The following is a 22771-nucleotide window of genomic DNA, read 5'->3' on the forward strand; positions in this document are numbered from 1 at the left end:
AGCGGCGCTGCCCCCGCTCTCCACCGAGCCGAGTGGGCACCGGGGCGGGCTCCGCGCTCCCGCGCTGCTCCACGCCGCGCGCCCCCTCAGCTCGCAGCTGCCCAGCGCCGAAGGGCCCGGCGGCCTCCGCTTCGCCTTCCCGCCCCTCCGAGGCCGCGCCTCTCCCGCCGACCCCGGGCTGTGCCCGCTCCGGGCCGGGAGCGCCCTGAGGGGCCGCGCCCCCGCCCCGCGCCGTTACGTAACGCGGCGCACGCGGCGGCCCCGCTCCCACACACCCGCGCCACGTGCGCCGCGCCCCGCGGACAGAGGAGGAGGCGGAGGCGGGGTCGGAGCCGCTTTATTGGAAGAGACCGCGCGCGGGGGGCGTGGCCAGCACGGGCGGAGGCGCCGCCCCGCCCCTCACGCGGCGCCGCACGCGGCCCCCGTGCGCGCGCATGCCCCGCAGCCACGTGCGCCGCCGGCCCCGCCCCTGGGCGTGGTTGGAGTGAGGGGCGGGGCCGGGGGCGGGGCCCGGCCCATGGAGGCACCGCGAGCTGTGCTGGTTAGTAATTAATGACAGGAGTGTCTTAAGGCCACCAGTAAGGTTAGTTAACGTCTCGGTAATCAAAATAGGTTTGCTTTAAACAGCAGTAAACGGGCTGAGAAGGCAGCAGGTTTGAAGTGAGAGGCTGAAGTAGATTCCCAAAGGCACCTTCAGTTGAATTGAGTTTCTTCTTGTAATTCATGAATACACACTCCAGACTACAAAGAGAAGAAAGAGGTTGGATGATGTCCTTCAGTCCCTCGCCATAACAATCCTGCCTTTTAAAATTTTAAGATAATAGAGATAAATCCCTCTTAAATCTAAGAATTTGCCCATGTTGGTTTTCTTAGCTGTATTTTTACTTTGTGCTTGCACACCAGGACTATGTCTCTGATTTCAGTGGTCACTGCTGTGTTTGTTACTGTTACAGCACAAATTTATAAACTTTGTCTTCCCTTTAAACCCTTGGCAATTACATGAAGACTCAAAGACTGAACCATTCCATCCCTGGCTCTCTATCCTAACCCAACTTTAGTCTCATTTCACCAGCAGCCAAACCTCTGCTCAAAGGCTCCCTGGTACAGCAGTGCACTCATAACTGCCACAACAAAGCAGGAAGCCAAAGCAGATGATAAGAGCTCTCAGACAAGGACAGAGTGTGGAATCTCATGTTACACTTCCGCAGCTGTAAAATAAACCCAGGTCTGTTCCTGGTTTCCAAGCCCTTCCTGTTTTCACTTTCACCTTTGTCACCCTCACTCCTGGTTGAGATTCCACCACTGGAGATCCCACATTATCACAGTCTGCCACTCACTGCATGCAATTATTGTTAAATCCATCACTGCTATTTCAAATTCATCTTGGATATATTTCCATATACTTCCATACTCCATATATTTCCATACTCCATCTGAGTATCCTCCCTTTGCCTACACTGTACCAGTCAGCAAATTAACACTGTCCATTCCAAACCCAAGAGCAATCCCCATTTTGGTCAAACTTACCAATAATGATGATGATGATAATGACAACAACACCTATCAATATTGCCCACATCTGTGAAAAAAAAAAACAAACATACAACACTTACTCCACACCATGCAACAGCACCAAGTGCCCCTCAGGGAACAGGAAATCAGCCCCTGCAAGGGACTTTGAGCACTCTCTGTCAGATCTAATGTGGCAAGCAAAGGTTCTTGAATCAGCACGCTCAATCCACTACCAGCACTCAGAGATGGCAGGCCATGCACACAGGCACACAGAGCAATAAGGGTTTCTCCACAAAAAGCCTGTCCCAATGAATGCACAAGCTGTTGTGTTACTCACCAAAGATGATTCCAACCTTTGGCAACAGCTACAAGTACAGGAGTCTGAGTGAGCTTCTTCCACTTTCTAATACTTCCCCACACATTAGTTCAAGCTATGCATTTTTAGCCTTTTCTTCTTGTTTCTCAAGATTACTGACATGCTTCCCCTCTGGCCATTACCAGACAAGACCCTGCCTGGGGCAGCACAGCCAGTAACACAGTGTTTGTTAATTTAATGCCATGCTTTAAAAACCAGATGCTGTGACTTAAAAAACATTGACTAAACACCTTCTGCCTTGTGAGACACAAACTGTGAGTGCTCCAGGCACAGTGCAGGCACTCAGGCCAGGGTTACCTTGCAGTTCTTCCACCAGTACTTCCTCTTCAGCTTGGCCGCGCTGGTCTCGAACTGGGAGGCTCCTGCTTGCAGGGCATCGGCGCGGTCATCCAGCTCCGACAGCTTCTGATCCCGCTCCAGCACCTTGTCCACGTTCACCCTCATGATGTCAACAACCTGCAGCAGTGCAGGGCTTGCAGTGAGACACCACACAGTGCAGCACAGACACAGATAGCTCCACAAGGCACTCAGTGTTTTCTCAGAAGCAGGAGCTATTGCCTTTTAGTATATGCAGCCGTAAGGTTAAAGAAAACTATGGGATCCACCTGTGGCTAGAAGCCCTGAATGCCTACTTTATAAAGTCAGTTGTGGGGGTAACAGTCCTTGGTTTGTCTGGTTGAAGGCACTGAGACAGCAGTTCATGTTCACACTCAGGTGTTTATTATTTCTTATCAGTACAACAGTCTCACTGCTGTGAGTTCTGCAGCTTTTCATCAGAAGGCACAAAATGCCCAACAATCTCTTGGTACAAGGGCTTTTCAGACTAAACTATGCAATTAAGAGCTGACACCTGGATTATTTCCCCTTTTAACCCAATAACTGATCCCAAAGAGCTGCAATGCAGAATTTTGTGCCCAATTACAAAATGCCACCCAAACCCATGAAGAAGAAGGAAGAAGAAGCATGAAGAAGAAACCCAACACCCTGTGCCCTCCATCTTGCTGCCATCCACAACACACTAAAAATCCCAAAACCTCAATTTCTCACCAAGTGATCCACCTGCACTGCTCTCTGTAATCTGTTTCACACTTGTGTGGGTTCCAGTCTATCTTGAAGTCTGGGAAACTTTCTCCATGGATGAGGGTCAGAGTCAGTGCTGCCCTGGGGGTCAGGGCACCCCAGAGCAGACACAGAAATATTCCCAGTGCTCTGGGTTTCCACAGTCAGCAGTGCTGGCATGTCTTCAAACCTGGGAAAGACTTCCTGACTTGCCTCAGAAGGAGTTGAGGAAAATAAACATGATAGCAAACCATGCCAAGAAATACTTGCCAGCCAGCCTGGCTTTTGGATTCCACAAAAATCACATTGGTAGCCAGCTCTCATAGCTACTGATGAAAAAAAAAAGCTTGTTCTCTGTAAACAAAGGTTTTTGTCTTTACTTATGCCAACTCCTCAAGCACCAAGACTGCTGCTAATGTTTGCACACTGGGAACCTCTCTTTGCTTCCCCTTCAAATAATGAAGGGAAAACTGCTTTGGAAAAAAATATCCCTTTTAATTGCACATGTTTCCTTCAGGAAGAGGCTGGCACTACAACCAGAGCAGACTTTACCTCATCCACTTGGTGCTGGGTTTGCTGCAGCCGGCGATTGCTGCCAGCAGCCATGTTTGAGCTCCCAGGGACATTGGCCGACCTGCAGTAAAGAATGGCATCATTACACACCTGAAAACTGGGAACGTGTATCCCTGTAATAAACACAGGGCAGTTTCTTACTGGAGAAATGGTGTTTTAACAGCTGACAGTGGGTGCAAGTCGTGCAGCGTCCCAAAGATCTTGCCAACAAATTGCCTGTTGTGCTAAGAGGCAGCAGCAGCTTTGCAATGAGGCAGGGACGGCTCCAACAATGCTCCAGAGGCCTCACAGTGTGAGCAGTGAGGGCTCAGAGTGTTCTTTCTTTCCCATATGAACACAAGTACTAAGTTTCAAGCAAGAGTAGTTTACAAAAAATTAAATACAAAAACTTCATACTGATTATAACTATGTTATTTTCCAGTGATGCTTCTCTATTCTCTTGAAATGCTTGGAGCAAGAGAAAACACCAGAAGGAAACAGTATTTGGAAAATACAAAATGTAACTTCAGTCAGCTTTAAATTTGTAACAGAGTTCTTTTTACCATCTTTATAATGGATGCAAGAGCTTCTGTACATACTTCTCATTACGTTTTCATCACCTGGCCAGGTTTTTAATGCGTATCTCTAGAACTATCTGCACTCAATTTCCTTTTCCATGTTCTTAGTTCTTTTACATCAGAAGCTTGTTTAGTTTATCCTGGCACTCCAAACAGCCAAGTCCGACTGTTTCCTGTATTTACACATTTGCACATTGGCTTTATCTTGCCCGTAATGAGTACAGGCGCAAGGCGGGAGCAGGGCAAAGCTCGGACCGACCCTGTCACTGTTTGGTGCCACCCTCCGGTGCCGCTTCAGCGCCGCTGCCGCTCCCAGGTGAGCAGGCTCGGAAACGACAGCGCTCCCTGCAAGCTCCCAAACACAGCAACGCCCGGTGCCCGGCGGGCGCTGTCCCGGCAGGGCGGGCCCTGCCCTCAGGCGCGCCCGGGGCCGCGGGACAGCCGGGCCTGCGCAGCCCGGGCCAGCGCCCCGCTCCCGGCCCGAGCGGCGCCTCAGGCGGGGCGGCCCAAGCACGGCCGGGCCGGGCCTCGCCTCCGCCGTGTCCGCCCCTCCCGGAACGCCCTGCTCCCGCCGCCCCGAGCCCGTCCCGCTCCCCAGATCCCCCGCTCGCCCCGCACTCACATCCTGGCAGAGGGACGAGAGCGGGGCCGCGGCGGCAGCGCCCGGGCGGGTCCAGCGGGAACTGCGCGCGGCGCCCCGCGCTGACGAGTCACGGGGCGGGCCCGGGCGGGCTGGCTGAGGGCGGGATTGGGACCGGGACGATGGGCGAGGGCCGGGCCCGGGGCGGGCTCAGGGCGGGATTGGGACCGGGACCGGGACGATGGGCGAGGTCGGAGCGATGGGAGAGGGCCGGGCCCGGGGCGAGCTCAGAGCAATGGGCGAGGGCGGGGCGGGGCGCGGTCAGGGCGGAGGGCGGGGCGGTGCTCGGGGGCGGGGCCATGGCCGGGTCCCCGCAGGCCGCGCTGTGGCCGCTGGGGGGCGCTGTGCCGGCCCTGCCCGCTCCGGACGGTGACGGGAACGGGAACGGAGAGAGCGGCCGGGCACGGACACACGGGCACGGACAGGGGGATGGACAGACACGGACACACGAACATGGAGACACAGACAGACATGGAGACACAGCCACACAGCGACAGGGACACGGACTCACGGACACACACACGGACACACAGGCACAGCCACCCGCATTCCGTGGTGTTGTCACTCGTGTCCGTGCAGCGCACGAGGGGGGCCGGGGGTGCCCTTGTCCCTGTCCCCTCCCCGGCTCCAGGGCCGCCTGGCGGGATCCCCGCTCTCGCTGCCCGGTCCCGGCGGGCCCGGAGCCGCTCGGTGCTGTCGGTGCCCGGAGCAGGGCCGGTCACACGCCGGGCTCGGTGCTGCTCCCGTAGGAGCCCCGGGGCTGCTCCGCCAGGGAACACCGGCTGGGAGGGAGGCACTGCCGGCCTTTGCCTCACGCGTTCTGAGCTATCTGTTCTTTTTCCCCCTTATTAAACTTTATCTCACCCCGGGCATTTTCTTCCCTCATGTTTGGTCTTGCAGTTCTCTCCCGCCGCGCCCCGGGGATAAGGGAGGAGGTGCCTTCCTTCAGGACCGGGTCAGCCTGCCTGGATGGTAAATAACCCAGCAATTAACAGCCGTGTGAGATGGAAAAATGGGAGCAATTTGGAGAATTAAATGCTGATTTATTCTAAAAGAGAAACCTAATTAAACTTTCTCTGCAGTCAAGAAGAAACTCTCTTATTGAAGTCTCGAATTCACTTGTGGAGCTGGGTTTTGGAAGAGCTTGCTCATAATGGTACTAACACAGTCCCTGATAGACCAGATTAATTTATTGAACCTGCTTTCAGGTTTTGCCTGCTGGGCGGGCCATGTAGTCTGATACAAGATTTTTCTTGAGAACCAGTTCATAAATAACATAAGTAACATATTTGATTAGTGCAATAGTTATTGTGTCTCAGTTAATTGTATCATTATATGTGACCTCTCAGGTTTCTGTATCAGCAGCCCTCCTGAATTCTGCCGTTTGACTCTGCTTTGTGTACACTGTAGGATTAAGCATTTTGATTCCAGCTCTACATGGTTTCTCACAAAAAACCCTGGAAGTGATTGCCCACTGAAGAGGAACTGCAAACCAAGCCCTGGGGGCTGCACCTGATCACAGTAAAGCTGTGGACTGTCACATCACAACCCCCAAGAAATCATATGCAATATTCTTATAAGGTCCTATAGAGCACAAACTTGTTTTCTTTTTGTGGTTCCTTAGAGTGACTAAAGCAATACTTGGTTCTCAAAGCAGGATGGAAGAAATGTGTTCAGAAGAAGGCACACACTTTGTATGGGGAAATTTTCTTTTTTAATTTACAGCAGAAAGAATATAAAGCATTCAGAAAACATTTTCCATATTTTAAGGGCAATTCAAAACATTTTGCATGGTTCCAGCAGCTGAGTTCTTCAACAGATCCATTGATTCAGTGATGCTTTACATGCACAGTTACAAAAATAAAACTTACAAAAGAGAAGACATCTATACTAGTTTTACATGCAAGTCTTGGGGACCCCCCATTGGGCACCAGCTATTGTGTGGAACTGCCATAAGCGTGCAACCAGAGAGGGGGTTCATGTTATATTCTGTATTTCTTTCACACAGTATTACTGCTGTCGAATGTGTTTCACAAAGGAGCGATTCTATTATCAGAAGACAGAAGATCTGGCTCCTGGCACTTGGGAATTCGAATTTTCCTAGAAAGCTGCACTTACTTATATCTTAGGTGAAAATTAAGTTCCACAACCAAGGAGAGGGATCGAAGAAATCACTTCACTGCGGGGGAGAGCTGCTCCCTGCCCAGTGACACACACTGAAGGGTTTCTGCCCGACACAACAAAGCACTTGGGAGCTGGGCTGGCCCCGAGCACGCCGGCAGTCCTGGAGCTGTGCTGCAGCACTGCCTGCATGCTCCACAGCCAGCACAGCCTTAAACGTTTGGCTGAAGCAGGATCTAGGTTAGTAGATACACCACCAGGCCCATGGATCTGGAAGAGTAAATTTGAAATAGCTCTGTATATTACTGAATGGTTTTCTGTAAAGACGAGGAGTTAAAACATTTCCACTGAGGTCACTACTCTTGTTAGGAACGGATCAATTCTATATTGTCACGTTATTGGTTGATGGGTGCAACATTTCGGTTTCCAAATGTCAAGAGTTCTTCCAGTACTAATACAGAGCATTTCCAATTCATTCCAAAGGAGATTCTTCAGCTTCTCCTGTTCTGTTTTGGCGTGAGAGGAGAATTTAATGGTTAAGGTTCCAATTGCAGACAGTAAATCAGGCCATGAGGCTGCCCACAGGCACAGTGTGAACACCAGGCCATTTGTTTTGCTGTTTTTCCCTTTTTTTTAAAATTGAATCAGGTCATAAAGCAGCAGTTCAGAAATGTACAAGAGAATTCTGATAATGAGCTATAGCACATCTACTGTAATTCAATGCTGGCAGTGAAAAGAAGTAATTAAAAACAGGTACAATTATAGAAAAGGCACCAAGAGCACTGACCCCAGTTTTTTTGCCACAATCTTTGTTTTTACTCTTCTTTTAAAGACACCAGCTTCAAAGCTTCCTATGTGTGAATATTTTTTGGCTTCACAACAAGCCTTGCGTTTAAACATTGCAGTTGGTGGCCGGGATCAAGCAAGAACAACTATTCCAAAACTAACAATCTCAAATTTACACAAGTTCATTCAGAAATTTTAAACTGCCACGAGCGAGACAAACAGACAGGAGCAGTTTCTGATCTCAGACACATGTACGTGACCCACAAGTAATGACACGGACTTCAGGAGTTTCTTCCCTTACATTCCTGTGTAATGAGGATCAGAACTGGTTCCCATTGTTGAGAATCTGTGACAGTTTTAAATTAGTAGCTCAATTTTAAAAAAAAATCTAATTTCTTTGGCTCCTCACTATGTGGAAATAGCAATATACCATGACACCCCTACAGGATCAGTTTGCATCTTTTTTTTTTAAGTTTTACTTAATTTTTTAAAATTTTTTGTGCAATTTTTATTACATTTTCTGACTTCCAGCAGGAGATATGAAAATGTGAAACATATTTTCTACTTTCGTACTATTTATTTATTTTTTTTCATTTTATGTTCATTCTAAGTGTTCTTTATTGGAGTGAGTGTATGGTGTTAAGCTAGATACGGTTTTTGTACTCTTATGATTATCTGCTTTGCAAAAGTAACTTAATTTTCTTAAGCAATATTAGCATTCACATTACTTGGCACCATTGGCAAAAAAAAAAAGAAAAAAAAAAGAAAAAAAAAAAGACGGGGGTAAAAAAAAAGAAGGAAGGAATACATAAATTAAACCCAACTGAACCAAACTCCTGGTAGCCAAAATCAAATGTAAACATATCCTTTTTTTCTTTTTTTTTTTTTTTAAAGTAATGTTGCTCTGCCTTTTTTTTCCTAAGTCTAAATACAGTAGCTCTTTTTTGCCATTTAGTCATGCTTTAGCAAAAATGTTCTTCTAAAGAACATTTAAAATAAAGTTTCTTATAGTGAAATAAAGTTTTTGTTTCATTTTACAGACCATAGCCACTAATGCTTTGCTTTGTTCATTTCTTTTTCTTGAGTTCATGCACATATCTCTTTAATATATACAATATGTACAAACAATACATCCACACTCTTCTCGTTCATTCAGACAAAACTATACAAATAATAATTTTATCTTGCCAAGTTATTGACCCTTTGTGAATAAAATATTTAGTAATTAATCAATATATTCCCTTTCAAATATTTTTTTCTCATTTTCCATTTCTACCTTCTATATATACAGAAACTGCCCAGATTTTGATGAAGTAGCCAAAATAAGAAATTTACTGGCCAGAATGCAGCACCACTGATCTTTAGGTGGCATAAAATGTCCAGGCAACATATGTACGTGACTCTGCAAAATGACAAGAGGTTTGACAAGTACACAAGAGAAAAAGCTACATGTTTTACAAATTATTTGAGAACTTAATTAAAACAATAGTACATGAAGGTAAGGCTAGAAAATAAAGTGCTGAATATGAGAGAAAGTACATGACAGTTGATATGTTTGCAGGTTCTAGTAAAAATACAAAACAAAAAAAAGTGTAAAACTTGCTTAAGCTGCTCTCTCCATTCCTCATGCAATACCCGTGTCTCTCATCCACCAAACCCCTCCTGTAAGTTCCCACGGGATGTATTAAAAACCTGCAGATTTAAAAAGTTGCATTAAGTGTGCTGTAGAGGTTTAAATAAAACACAAAGGACAGGAGTGCGAAGGAAATGAGGATGCATGGACCCAATAAAGATGTACTGATCTAAGCCCCTCCACTGAGACTCTCAAAGCTTCAGTTTCTTGGAGATGACTGACAGGTGCAGGAACAGCATTCTTGTGTTGCTTGTGCATTCCCACCTTTTCTGAACAATATTTTTGGTATAATATTTGTACAGTTCCACATGTTGTTTAATACAGCCCTATATGAAAAGGATAATTAATTAATCGCTTCTTCCTTCCTCCTCGGAGAATGAAGCAACTCACGATTTCCTCCTGGTGTCTTGTTTTCCCCACGATCCAACAGAAGATTGAGTTCCAAGATGTCTTGCTGAACAAATTAAAAGTTGTCCATGAAAGTGCAAATGCAATGACCAAAACATTACTGTTAAAATCCTGCAGCTGGTATTTCCAGAACTGCAGTGGGTATTTTTGTTGTTGTTGCATGTCTCTGCTAAAAACAGAAAATGAAAACAGTCTGAAAAGCAATGTCACATTGCTACGGGATGCTGCTGCGTATCTTCAAGTTCCTTGGCCTTTTTCAATTCTTTCACTCTGAAAAAACAAAGAGGAGCTATGTAACACTTCTACTACAAACCTCTTGCAGACAGAACAGTCACAAGGATTCATCACTCCAACCTCCCGTGCAGAAGAGGCAGCTCCCAGAGACACGAGAGGAGGGCAACACCTTCCCAACACCACAAACAGCTGGAAGTGCAAGAAAGGCCAGTGGGGATCCCAGACAAACACCTCTGGAGAGACACACTTGGTTCCAGTGCTTTTCCCCAGTACTGGGATTAGTTCTGGTGTCAGCCTGATCCCTTGGGGTTCCCTGGACTGCTGGTCCTGCCTGACCCTGCAGCTGCTCACAGCAAAGGGGTGACCTTTGCTCAGTGCTGTTCCTTTTGTCCACACAGTGCTCAGGCAGTGACAGCACAGTGGGGGAAAATCAGCCTGTCCAGCTTGGAAAGGAAGCCTGGAGTGTACAGAGAACCTCACAGAAGGAAGTGTTATGTACAAGAACCAGTATGGGTGTGAAGAAAGGCACTTTGTTTCTCAAGCTGCTGTGCCCTGTGTTTATCATGCTGCTGGCAGCATGGTTTGTGTTGTCCCAGCAGTGCAGAATGCTGTGTGCCAAGGGAGATGAACCTGCAGTGGGGAAGTCACTCCTACGTGTGGCCAGTTCTGAACTTTCCCAAATGCATCCATAATCACCTCCTCTAACTCATCAACACAAGAACTGAACCATCACTGAGAGCTGAAAGAGTTAAAGGGTGAAGAGAAGGGAATAAATTCAATCCCATCAAGTGGAACAGAGCTCTGCACTGGAGCTGGGGCAGCAGGAATAATTCTGCTCAAGCTAAGAACCTGGCTGTGTGCTGTGCAAGGAGCCAGAACAGATCCAAAGGCATTCCTGTGCTGCCCAGCTGTGCTTGGGGCTGGCTCTGCCTCCCCTTGCAGGGAATTCCTCTGCACTGAGATCCCTTTGCCACCTGCCTCCACATGTCTGCCCTCTGCTCCTGCAAGGGAAGTCCCCTGCAAAAGGAGCAGATTACAGCAAAAAAAAAAAAAAAAAAAAAAAAGTGATTTAGCTAAGCCTGTACAGGCTCAAGTGCTCATGTGATGCTGCAAAAACTTGAAAGGACAAGTAACAAAGGTGGAGTACAAAAAATAGTGTTAGAGATGCAAGTCTGTGTTAGGCAACCCGCTACAAGTGAAAGAATGTAACAAATCCCAAGTAAATAAAAGTAAAAAAACACATCAGGAGAGCTGAGCAGCAGCAGTGACAGTTTGTAGCTACTGTGCACAGACTTACACCCACACATCTTTTGGCTCTTGCACCAGCTTGCTAATATAAGGATAGAATGAGGGCTATAAATTGATCTCTATAAATACACCTCCATCTCACCATTTTATTTATTCATTTTTCTGCATGTACTATTAGTCAGAAGCACAGTGAAAAGGGAGCTGGCTGCTTCTACCTCTGTTTTAGCTGACTCAAAGGCTCTAGCACTCAAATGCATTCTCAGTATTTGTGAAATGTGGCCAACAGGGGTCAAATCAGACTAACCTGTCTGCAGGTTAGAGCTTTGTTAATTATCCTAATTCCACTGTTGGATAATATCATGTATGGAAAGAAAGACAGCTTCACAGAGAAATCTTCAGGAAGATTTTGGCTCTACACAGGCTGGGGTCTAAAAGAGCCTGTAGACATCAAGAGGCTCCAGCACTGCACAGAAGGCAGCACAAGCCTCTAAGTTTGTCCTCTAAGAGTTCTAAATTCACTGGGGTTCTTCATGCTGTGTACAGCCAGATCCCCTTTTCATTGCATGAAACACAGGAGGGCTGACACAGCAAGCCAAAACAGTGACAAATGACAAGTTACTCATCTCCAGTATATCTAGTTTTATTTTCTTGGTGCAGAAAAGCAGCCTCTCCCTTGAATTTTAATTAATATTTCTAGTAGTGCACCATTTAGGAGCAGGAGAGCCAGAATCCCTGGTGCTGTGCTAGAAAAGATGTTGTGCCTCTGTGCAATGGACAATTTAAAAGCTTAGATTAGCTGTGTTTAAGGTACCATCAATTAATGCATGGTTTGCAGTGCAACTTCCAAGTGTTGTCTGTTGCACTTCAGTACTGTAATGTAAAATTAACCTGTTATTACAGATCTCTCACTGAGAACATGCACATTGAATAAGCTGGTGGCTCTTAGTGAGACATGCTATTCCTTACTTCAGCACTTCACATGCAAGGGCTACACTAATAAAGCACTTCCACTGAAGAATGCAAGACATGCTTTGCTGCAAACTTCAACCTACAGCATGCAATATCTGCACTGGTGCACAACTATTGCATCTGTTTGCCTGGAACACACATGCCAACAGAAGTTCATTACTGCAGCACTCAGCATTTGCACTAAAACAGGTCCTGGTTCAGAAACAGAATCACAGAATCATAGAATGTAAAGGGTTGGAAGGGACCTTTAAGATTTTCTAGCCCCAACTCCCCTGCCATGGGCAGGGACACTACCACTATCCCAGGGTGCTCAAGGCCACGTCCAACCTGGCCTTGAACACTTCCAGGGATGGGGCAGCCACAGCTGCTGTGGGTAACTTATTCCAGTCTCATAATCCTCACAGGAAAAAAAAAAAAATAAATCTTAGTATCTAAACTAAAACCCCCCTCTTTCAATTTGTATCAGTTACTCCTCACCCTATCACTACAGTTCTGGATAAAAAGTCCCTTTTCAGGTTCCTTGTAGCATCCTCCACACTGGAAGGTGCTGTGAGGTCTCCACACAACCTTTTCTTCTCCAGGCTGAGCAGCCCCAGCTTTCCCAGCCTGTCTTTGAAGGGGAGGTGCTCCAGTCCCCTCTTATCAACTTTGGACTTGCTCCAACAGTTCCATGCCCTTCTCTTGTTGGGGACACCAGAACTGTGTGCAGGACTGACAAGAGCAGAGTGGAGGGTGAGGATTCCCTCCTCCCCTGCTGGCCATGCTCCTGTGGATGCAGCCCAGAACACAATTGGTTTCTGGGCTGGGAGCACTCAGGGCCAGCTCAGGGGGAGTTTTTCATCAACCATGACCCAAGTTTTTCTCCACAAGGCTGTTTTCAATCTCTCCTCCACCCAGCCAGCGTGTGTGTGTGATTGCCCAGGTCCAGGTGTTGGACCTGGCACTTTACTCTGTTCCTGAGGTTCACACAGCCCCACCTCTCCAGCCTGTGCAGGTCCCTCTGGCTCCATCCCTTCCCTCCCACACAGCTCAGGGGTGTGAGCAAACTCACTGAGGGTGCCCTCAATGGCCCTGGCCATGGCACTGACCATGATGTTGAACAGTATCAGCCCCACTGTGACCCCACTCATCACTGGCCTCCACCTGGACCATGAACCACTGACCACAGCCCTCTGCACGTGGCCAAGCAGCCAGTTCTTCATCCACCCAGTGGTCCATCCTCAAAACCATGTCCCTCCAATTTAGAGACAAGGATGTCACATGGGACAGTGTCAAACACTTTGCATTTGCACCACTTTCCTTGGTAGGTGGGATTTACATCATTTACATGCAGGTGTAATAATTACTGCTGAAAAACAGACACAAAACAGTACAGAATTTCCCTAAAGGTACAAACTGAAATCTGCCACAGGTATATTACTGAAAGATGCTATTTAGTATGTAAGGGCTTAAAACAAACCCTGCATTCCATAGCATTTACACACTTAAGCTTCAAGATGATAACCACCCAAATTCACTAAGCTACCATATTTTTTAAAATTATCTAACCATTTTTTAAATTTATCTACCATATTTTTTAAAATTATCTAACAAAATTTTTTAAAATTATCTCTTTGTCCAATGCAATACTGTGTGTGGGTCCCACTGCAGGTAGGTACTGGGAGTCCTTTATTCCATTGACACACTGTCTGGTTGATATGGAAACTTGCAGTCTGCAGCTCCCAGCCTCTCCTCCTCTCTCCAGAGCTGGCCCTGGGATGCCAGGGAAGTTCCTCCTCCTCCTTGGCACCTGCTCCCCATGGGCTCTGCAGCAGGCACAGCCAAATGAACTGAAATTCCTCCAAATGGTACCAAAAATGGAACCAGGCCATGGCCAGAGTGTCACTGGGAAGCTCTGAGGTGTTGTTGTGAACCCCATGCTGCTTCCTCAAACCATGATCAACAGGAGGTGCCAGAACCAGTGCATGCACCAAGGTAATCATTATCTGAAATGCTTTGTCAAGAGAACCTAAAAATAATTGTCTTCAACCAATTCTTTCTTGGATAGCCTGCACTGCAGCTTTTCCTGTGTCTTAGAAGTCCTTTCAGTCTTTTCTTAACTCTTCTTGAGTTCCTCACTCAGTGGCACTTGATTGGATTACTACAATAGCAGGGACTGGTATTTATCTTCATTAATACTCAGTGTAACAAACCCTCAAAATTTTCAACTGCAGTTAAAAAATACAGGTTGACCAGGGAAGAATTTTGGACAAATTAAGACCCTAGAGAATAGAAGTCCACTGAGTAAGTGCTGCTAGGAGAGATTTTAAGTGAACAACATAGCACTGCTTTCATGCTATAAGGCAATCTTCTTTGGTTAACATTTTTCCAGTCTTAAACTGAGGCAGGGAAGAGAACCAAAGTGTAGCATTTGCAGTTACAAGCATTAATAAACTGCTACAAGGAAAAGAACACTACTGGGATTTACAGAATTGAACAGCAGAAAGAAATGTTCTTAGAGAAGATGTTTCACCCCAGTTTGGTAGACTTGCAGGGAGATTATTTTTTTAAACAACAGAAGAAATGACAGCAATGAAGTGACAGCAGCAGGCCAGGTGCTGCTGGATGGTTGCAAACCTCTCCAGGAGTCTACAAGCTCTGTCAGGCTGGCTTGGATCACTTCTGGGAGAGCTGAATGAGGGCTGGAGTCAGGACAGCTCAAGTGATGCCCAGAATGGGAAGGAAACAGGCCCTGACTTTTGCAGGTCTCCAAATAAAAAGCACCAAACTATGCACAAAACTGGTTTTTGACTGTACAGCTGATTTTGCACTGATGAAGCCTTGAACACCTCCCCAGATAACATTCTCCAGACAGTAAGCACTTCAAAGGCACAAAGTTATTCCCCCTGCAAGAGCTGAAGAGCAGATGGAAGGAGAAAGCACGTGCAATAGAGATGACCTGAGGTGTCTGAAATCACAGCCGTGATGCTGACATACACAAAGGGAAGAGAAGATGATTTCAAACATGAGCTTTGAACCCTGACCCTTGGGAGATACATCCTGCATCCCAAACTGCTCCAGCCAGCCAAAGTTTCTGCCCCTCACACCTTGTTGCTCCCTTGGACAGTGTACAGGGGTGCATCACCATGTGCTGAAGCAATGGAGAAAGCAACAGCCCCAGCAAGTGGCAGCTCCTCTCCCCATGCCCTCCCAGTCCTGGACAGGCTCTCAGCACATGAACCAGCCCTACTCAGAGAAGCTCTCAGCAAAGGATGGCTCCATGGGTAAAGCATAACACAAAGCTGCTCCATCAGAGTGACTCCGTAATGCCCAGCCAGGGAAATGCTGAATGAGCCCAAATGCTGAAGATCAGTTCACAGGACAGGGTGCAAGAGCCACAGAAGGCTGGCTGGTGAGTTTTACCTGTTGCTCTGAGAGCTGAAATGGCCTGTGGGATATTTAAGACAAGGGAGATCTTGCCTTTTTCCAGATACCTCATTTAGGCAGCAAAACAAAAAAGACAGAAAGGCCCAATAAGAACAACACCCCAGAGCATGCAGTCTGCAATTTAATACACACATCTGAGCTCCAAACACAGTCAGCCCCTGCAAGAGGGAAATGAAAAAAGAAATTACTTTGAAAACTTTTGTTGCAGGTACAGTGATGCATATCCCAGCATGACATTTTCACACATTGTCCTGGACTCAAACAAACAGGACTTTCCTACCCCTTGAAATTTTCCCCTGTTCTCCATCTTACTAAGAGAGGCAAGAAACCAGGAACCTCAATGCCATCTCTGCTGCACTGCACAGATTAAAACCACATTAAAAATACAAGTCCTAGATGCACAGGAGTAGGAAAAGGTTTGTTGCTAAAATGCCAAAAGAGGGAAGAGTATGCAGAGAACAACAAAACACAGCAGATGTTGTTTATTCAGGTAGGAAATGCAGCTGTACTTACCACAGAAATTACTTCAGATGCTACACACTTAACTCCCCAAAAACGGAGAGCAGCATTTAATCAAACTGTGAGAATATGGTGGGGCATATTGTACATGAAAGGTGAATGAGGACAGTTTTTATTACTCATTATCATGGGTAACAAGTGCACTTGTTCTGCCCCACAGAGGACAGAAGTTTTGCTGTAGGCAGAAGGTGCTTTAAGATGGCAAAGACTCTCTCCTTGTGATCTCCTCAGATCATCTCCTGCCAAGGGCAGGGCAGAGAGTGGCACATTGCAGGCAGCTGTGCAGTTTGTTCACCTCCACACCTGGACTGGGAGCAAAACTCTCTTTTGCAGGAAGCTACAGAGGATGGTTCGACCAAAATGAAGGCAAATATTTGTATAGGGGGCATGGTAAGTAGCTGAAATCTCTCTACTAAAGCAGGTTTCCTTGAGATGAAAACTGTTATTCAAAGGCAACAGCAACTGGGTTTTTCCGCTAAAATATATTTTAATTTCTGCTTCAGAAGGATACCAAGTCTCATCTCACAAGAGTCAGCCAGTAAAATCTCCTGCCTCTTCCTCTTTACTGATCCTGGTCTAATGCCACTCAAATAAATCCAGGAAAAAAAAAAAATCACTCAATTTGGAAAGTTTTAAAGCTGAAACCCAGGAGCAAATGCTGCAATCATTTCTCTGCACACTCCAACAGCACGTGTGCAGGAAACACCCAATCTGTGTAGTACAGACACATCTGCAGGCACTCCCTGAGCAGGGGAGCTGTGCCAGCCTGTGCCCATCAGCAGCCCTGGGCACTCTCCTGGTGTTTGTGCACTCCAGAACACACACCCACACACAGGGTGCTGCCAGAATGCAAACCAGCACAGAACTTTTGCCATTACAGACTTTGGCAGATCAGCAGCCAGTACACACTGAGATAGCTCAGAGTTTACTTTTCCCACCCCATTTCCCCATCCATCACCATCATTGGTCATCCCAGGCAAAACCTGCAAATGCTACCAAACATCCAGAATCTGCTTCCTGCTAATTTCTCCATGCTGTCACATACACAAAGCCTTAAAAGTAAATAATTTCTCCTCCAACACTGACAACTGGCCTCTGCTGATATCAGCAGCTGCCCTCAGGGCACATCTGGGCCTTTGCCCTATTTCAAACACTCCTACTTCATCTGTTCGTAGTAAAACCTCCAAATTTTAACTTGTAAAAGAACAAGAACATAACAAAAAATGGTAGCACAGAAGTCATCATTTAGAAACAAATGTCATTAGCTGCTCCTTTGTTAGCATAAATAGTTAAACAAATAATGGTGTCTGCAGCAGGCTCAGGCCCAATTCATGCTCTCACTCTTGAGTCTTGAAAAGGATCTCTGCAACTCCAAGTCAATAAAACTTGGTCATCAACAATGCAGTTTTATTTTTACAACATTGCATGGACACAAGGGTCCAGGCCACCACTCTCTTGGCTGAAAACAGGAGCAACAAGCACACAAATGGTGAAGTTTCTGGCAGCAGTTTTTTACAAAAAACCCTGCTGCCCTAACAACCTCTCAGGTGTGAGATGGAACAGAGCAGCCCTGCTGGCACTTGAGGCACCTGCCTTGAGAAACCTGTCACAGGAATTCTCCCACTGATACCTAAAGGTTTTTTGCTTTTTCATGTACTTGTAGCTTTGTAGGTTTCTAATATACAGTTTTATAGTTTCTAGCACTTTCTTAGCTGTTCAATAGCTAACCCTTTTTAACACATTATGTCACACTCTTGAAATTCTATTTAGTTTTATTTTCAAGAAGAGAACAAGGACATCTTGTTTTGCACCAGCATTTAGAGTCAAAACAAGATACAGGGCAAAGAACCTCCTGGAGACACTCCAAGGGGCAGGCCCAAGGGTGAAACCATTGGATTTGCCTGCTAGATACACTAATTAATTAACCTTATAAAAACTGTACAAATCCTATACCGCACATGCTCTTACCTATGTTTTCTGCACCTGAATGCTTTCATTAAAGAACTGCTCTTTGTATTAGCCCTTTAATATTGTTTGGAAAGCTTTTCTTTTCATTCCAGGCAACACCACCTCTTGCCAGGCTGCTGTCCCACACCCACCCAGCCACTAACATGACTGAGCACACAGGTGAGTGGGCTCTTCATGCTGAGAATGAGACTCCCAACAGATGCTCTCCTGGCACTTACTAGAACATAGTTACAGCATCTTCACTTAATTTTTTTTTTTGTTTTCCTTCCAAATATGTGGATTAATAAATGAGATAAACAGCTGTCAATAAGCTGGCCCTATAACACAACCAGATATGTAACTTACCAAAGATCAACTTAGAGAAGATAAACTGGTGCTTAACCACCTTTGAGAGTGAAGAGCAGTGTGAGGAGCTCTTCTGCAGAAATAAATCCCCATTTAGAGTGGGCTGCACCTGCAGTGCAGCTTCCTATGATCTACCCTGAATGCTGCTGCAGTCCATGACAGAATTCACTGAGTGTGTGAGTGCAGACCCTGTCAAATTCCAACATCCACTCACAGCCATTCTGGATACTGAAAAAATCCCCCACCAACAATGCCATCTGAGCATGCCCATGATGAATATACATGTCCTTTTTCACACATTCATGCACTGGTAACATCTACTGCAGAGCTCTGTCCTGTTACAAAAGCAGCAGTGTTAGTCATTGCAGTAGGGTTAGTTCATTAAAGATTCTTTCATAGAATTAATGGAGGTGAAACTTTCTGGCATATCTCGGCCGCAGCCCCATGCAAGCAAGCAGAAAGCAAATATATACTTAAAATGGAAGAGAGGAACTGGCTAGCAGGCAGCTACACTCACCCTTTTGTACAGCCTATGGTCCACCAGAGGGCTTTAGAGTGCAAAACAATACCAAAGAGCCATTAGACACACATGGCAACAACCATACCTTACCCAGAGCTTCACTTCAGGGAGGAGGAGACAGCACTTCTGCTTGCCTGGAGAGAAAGAACCCTTCCCACTCCTGCCTAGGGACTCCTCTTTGCCAGGGAAGTGTCCTGTGTTTAGGTGCTTTAGGGCAGAAAGTTATAAGCAAGTAGAAAAAACCCAACACTGTCATTCCCGTGGCATTTCTACTGCATCCTGCCTCCCCTGGCAGCATCACCTCTTTTCTATCTCATCCCAAATACTCCACAGAAAACACTGCAGATCATAACTCCATCTTAGCAGTGGTTTAGATATCCCCCAGAAGAGCAAAAGTTTCCTACAAATCACAGAAAGAACAGGGAATAGGAGGTTACCTTCCCAGAGCAAGCTGGCTGTACCATACATGAATTCAGCTCAGCAATTCCAAACCCATTGGAGCTCCTGGATTTCCTTGCAGCTCTAGATTTGTCACATCTGGAGATCACTAAGTAGGTGGAGCCTTTCCACAATTATTAACTATGCAAAGCTTTGGTTCTGCCTCAGGACAGTGAGCCTGGAGGCAGCTGTTAGAGGCAAGCTCTGGGCTGGAATTTAGTCAAGTACAAGCCGACAGCTTTGGGCACCATGGGAAGCCAGGAAGTTTCTGTTTCATTCTTAATAAAAATAAACAACCCTTCTGTGACAGAGCATGTTGATACCATGTTATGCTGATGCATGTTTTTCACCAGATTTTTGAGAATATGACAATAGATGGATAAATATGGGGGGTTTTGTTCAAAGTCAAAAGGAAACAATACATGTCTGACAGTCAGAATGACTCCTGCTGATGAATGATCCCTTATGTCTCCATGACATTCAGCTACTAGAGCTCCAGTATCTTCTCTAAGAGTATATTCAACTAAAACTTACTGATTTTCATGGACCTTTCAAGTATTTTTCATGTATTTTCTGATTTTCATCAACATCTATGCATCCACTACTGACAGCTCCAACTGCAGAACCTCTCAACTCTCCCAAAACACCTGAAATACTTCTGATCAGGCAACAAACACTAAATTCAGTAGATCAGATCCTCAAGGTGATCAAAATCACATTTGAGATATTAAGCCCTTTTGCCAAAAAATTATTAAAACAAAGTAACAAAATAGAACAAGAGGACCATTTAAGCTGTTCTGAATGCAAGCAGACAAACAGTTCTCATAATTGGCTTAAAGCAGACTTTGATCAATTTTAAACAGGATAAAACCCCACCAAGCAGACCTGGGGAAATCCTCAATAAATCTCACTTAAAGGCTACAGAATAAACTCTTGAGAGTAATTTTTTGGCTCATCGACAGAATTTGCTCATGGCCAAAGCCTAGGTTAAACTATTCAATTTTTCAAAGGTTGAATTTCTGAACTTTAAGCATTTACTGCCTTCTCACTTATCTCACTCTCTCACAACAGACTGCAACTGGCTTTTGCAGCCTCTTCCCCCAGCTCCATCAACTGGCAGAAATCTGTTACAAGATCCTGTTTGTTTGACATTCCTGAGCATGCTCTCTTTTCTCTCACTCCCTCAGATCTTCCAAAAATAACTGTCATTTCTATCCCTTGCACTAACAAAGCACTGTGGTTTAAAAAGTAGTTCCACAGTGCCATTTTTATACCACAGAGCCTTAACTAACATTAGGTACTAGCTGCTATGGCTCACCCCTGGATGTTCAGGAGCTTGGAGGGCTGAAGTGTTTCTTTCTGGAGACTGGGACTTTGCTAAATTCTTGTTTATAGCAGCAGTGTGCTAATTTGGAATGATACAGGAGGAGACTGCAATGAGATTTCAACAAGCAGAAAGAGAGTGTGGGCTCTTAGCCCAAGCACCTCATCAGCTGTACCCTGTGTGAGAGTCACATGGAGACTGAAGGGATATAATTAGGAAGCTTTCACAGAGGTGATCTGAAACTCACTTAGCATCCTAAGCTTTATTACTCTCTCCTTAGGAAGAGGTAAGCAAGAAAATCAAGTAGGGAGGAACAAAGTTGTTATTGAGACACAAAGAAAATTCAGAAAGCTTGAGGAAGAGCAGGTGAGAAGGAAGCAATTCCACCTGGCACCCCAGTGTACCTGCACCACAAGGCAGCCAAGAGAGAGTTGCAGAGCCAGGTTTGGGAAGGATTGGAGGTGGGTGCCCTCACCAGGACATGGCTGTGCCAGGGCAAGAACAGGGATCTGCTCCTCAGAACAGGGAGCAAAGAAATAAACAGGTCAGTCTGAGTCAGCTGAGATACTGCAGCAAGTGAAGCTTTGCTCTATTGAGTAGATGATCTGTGTAATTTCCAGGATTATATTTTCCTTTACAGTGGTTTACACAAGCAAAAGGCTTTTGATCTGTCTTCAAAATCCTGTGTGGTAATAAAGCTCCAAGAACCTGGTTTGCACAGTGTTTGTCACTGACTGAGAGAGCAGAGGCACCAGATCCCTGTGGGGCTCCAGCAGCCACAGGAGCCTGAGGGTCTGTGAGACACTAAAGGAACACAGATGCAGCCCAAGTGTGCAGAGCAGGAAGTGCACACTGTTGGAAACTTGGAAAATGGGGAATGAGACTCAAATCTGTCACATTTCTAAGCAGTTCTATGAATCTGCTACATTAATGTATTTTTTCAGGTAGATTCTGAATGCTGGTTTTGTTATTTTGCTAAGTCTTGCTTTCACTTTTAGCATTTACCAATGCCACAATGCTCCTGTTCTAATTAGTCAATTACTAGTAAGAGTTACATTAACACAATTTTAAACTCTTATGATTGCTTGGAGAAAAAAGGCAACCATGACCCTGTGATCGTTTCTATTTCAGAAGGTAAAACAAGGCAGTTTTGAAACACTGTTAACATCTTCAGTGGAGGCAAGTCACTTTTTCCTTTTGTTGCATCCTAGCCAAGAGCCAGGATTGAATTCCTGAGCAACCACAAGTGGTAACAAACATGGACATGGGACAGGACTGCACTGCTGCAGAACTTCCAGCACTGCACAGTGTGATGTTGACAGAGAATCCTCCCTGCTGCTGGATTTCTGTCTGGAACTCCCCAAGAGCTGAACCCCTCCTGCAGGGATGCCCAGAGCAGAGACTGTGCTGCTGGAGAGAGGAGACTGACCCTGGGTGCAGATGAGCAGGGTCTCTCTGCAAAGGGAAGAGGAGACACTGAGAAAGAGGAAGGCAATGAGCTGAAGTCAAGAACTGCTGCAATCAGGGGCAATTTAAGCCTTGCAGAATTGTGTTACTCAACAGCTGGAGTCTAAACTGAACCCTGTTTGGAGTGCATGGCACATCCTGGCTGCTGGTGGGACACTGGGGGTTCCCCATTCCCCGGGCCTGTGTCTGAGCTGGCTCTAAGAACCTCTCAGGCTGACCCCAGAGACCCCATGGATGGAAACTTGGCACATGGTTCCCTCAGGGACTGCCTGGATCTCAAGCAGATCTGAGAGGACGCAGAAGTTCTGAACCTCCAGGACATGCTGCACAGCAAACACAACAAAACAACCACTTTGGTCTCTTCCTTATGCCCTGCTGAAAGAGGGAAGCCACTTGTGTTTCTTCATCAATGCCTGTGGCTGTTTGGAATCAGCCTGGGAACTACAAAGCCCTCTTTGTTGTCCACACATGCTAATTCCCACTGAACCTGCAGGTAAGATGTACTTCCACAGCACGAGCCACACTGACCTCCTACAAAGTGAAGCTTTGAAATCCTGTAATAAGGACTGAGTCTGTTTCTAAAATCAGGAGTCTATCACATGCCTCTAAGAGCTCTCCTTGTTAAATGTCACTGGACTGAACTAAACA

The 22771-nt window shown here is 46.0% G+C and overlaps 3 protein-coding genes across 12 annotated transcripts in view; all 3 read right to left on the minus strand.

Moving 5' to 3' along the window:
- The window catches only part of PARK7 (Parkinsonism associated deglycase), a 58389-nt gene extending 53664 nt beyond the window's left edge, over positions 1–4725 (minus strand). The window contains exon 1 of the mRNA XM_054292062.1: positions 4716–4725. The gene's annotated coding sequence lies outside the window, so the exon portion shown is untranslated. The remainder of the gene's footprint in view (positions 1–4715) is intronic.
- VAMP3 (vesicle associated membrane protein 3) lies at positions 632–4779 on the minus strand. The gene is made up of 5 exons (XM_054292063.1): positions 4700–4779; positions 3500–3581; positions 2186–2344; positions 1528–1579; positions 632–741 (listed from the first exon to the last, which is right to left on the minus strand). Coding segments are annotated over exons 1-5 (315 nt in total). The 5' UTR covers positions 4702–4779; the 3' UTR covers positions 632–721.
- A 1629-nt stretch (positions 4780–6408) lies between these two features.
- Positions 6409–22771, minus strand: part of CAMTA1 (calmodulin binding transcription activator 1) — a 242505-nt gene continuing 226142 nt past the window's right edge. For 6 of the 10 annotated variants that reach the window (XM_054292022.1, XM_054292020.1, XM_054292024.1 and 3 more), the window contains 2 exons: positions 18892–18922; positions 6409–9935 (listed from right to left, as the gene is read on the minus strand). In XM_054292022.1, coding sequence (XP_054147997.1) covers positions 9903–9935; positions 18892–18922 — 64 coding nt within the window. In that variant the 3' untranslated portion in view covers positions 6409–9902. Of the gene's footprint in view, positions 9936–15518; positions 15701–18891; positions 18923–22771 lie in introns of all 10 variants that reach the window. The other 4 variants (XM_054292023.1, XM_054292025.1, XM_054292021.1 and 1 more) reach the window with 2 other exon arrangements.

Source organism: Melozone crissalis, unplaced genomic scaffold (genome assembly GCF_028551555.1).
Source record: "Melozone crissalis strain CALT ecotype California unplaced genomic scaffold, PUWL_Pcris_2 ptg000107l_1, whole genome shotgun sequence".
NCBI lineage: Eukaryota > Metazoa > Chordata > Aves > Passeriformes > Passerellidae > Melozone > Melozone crissalis.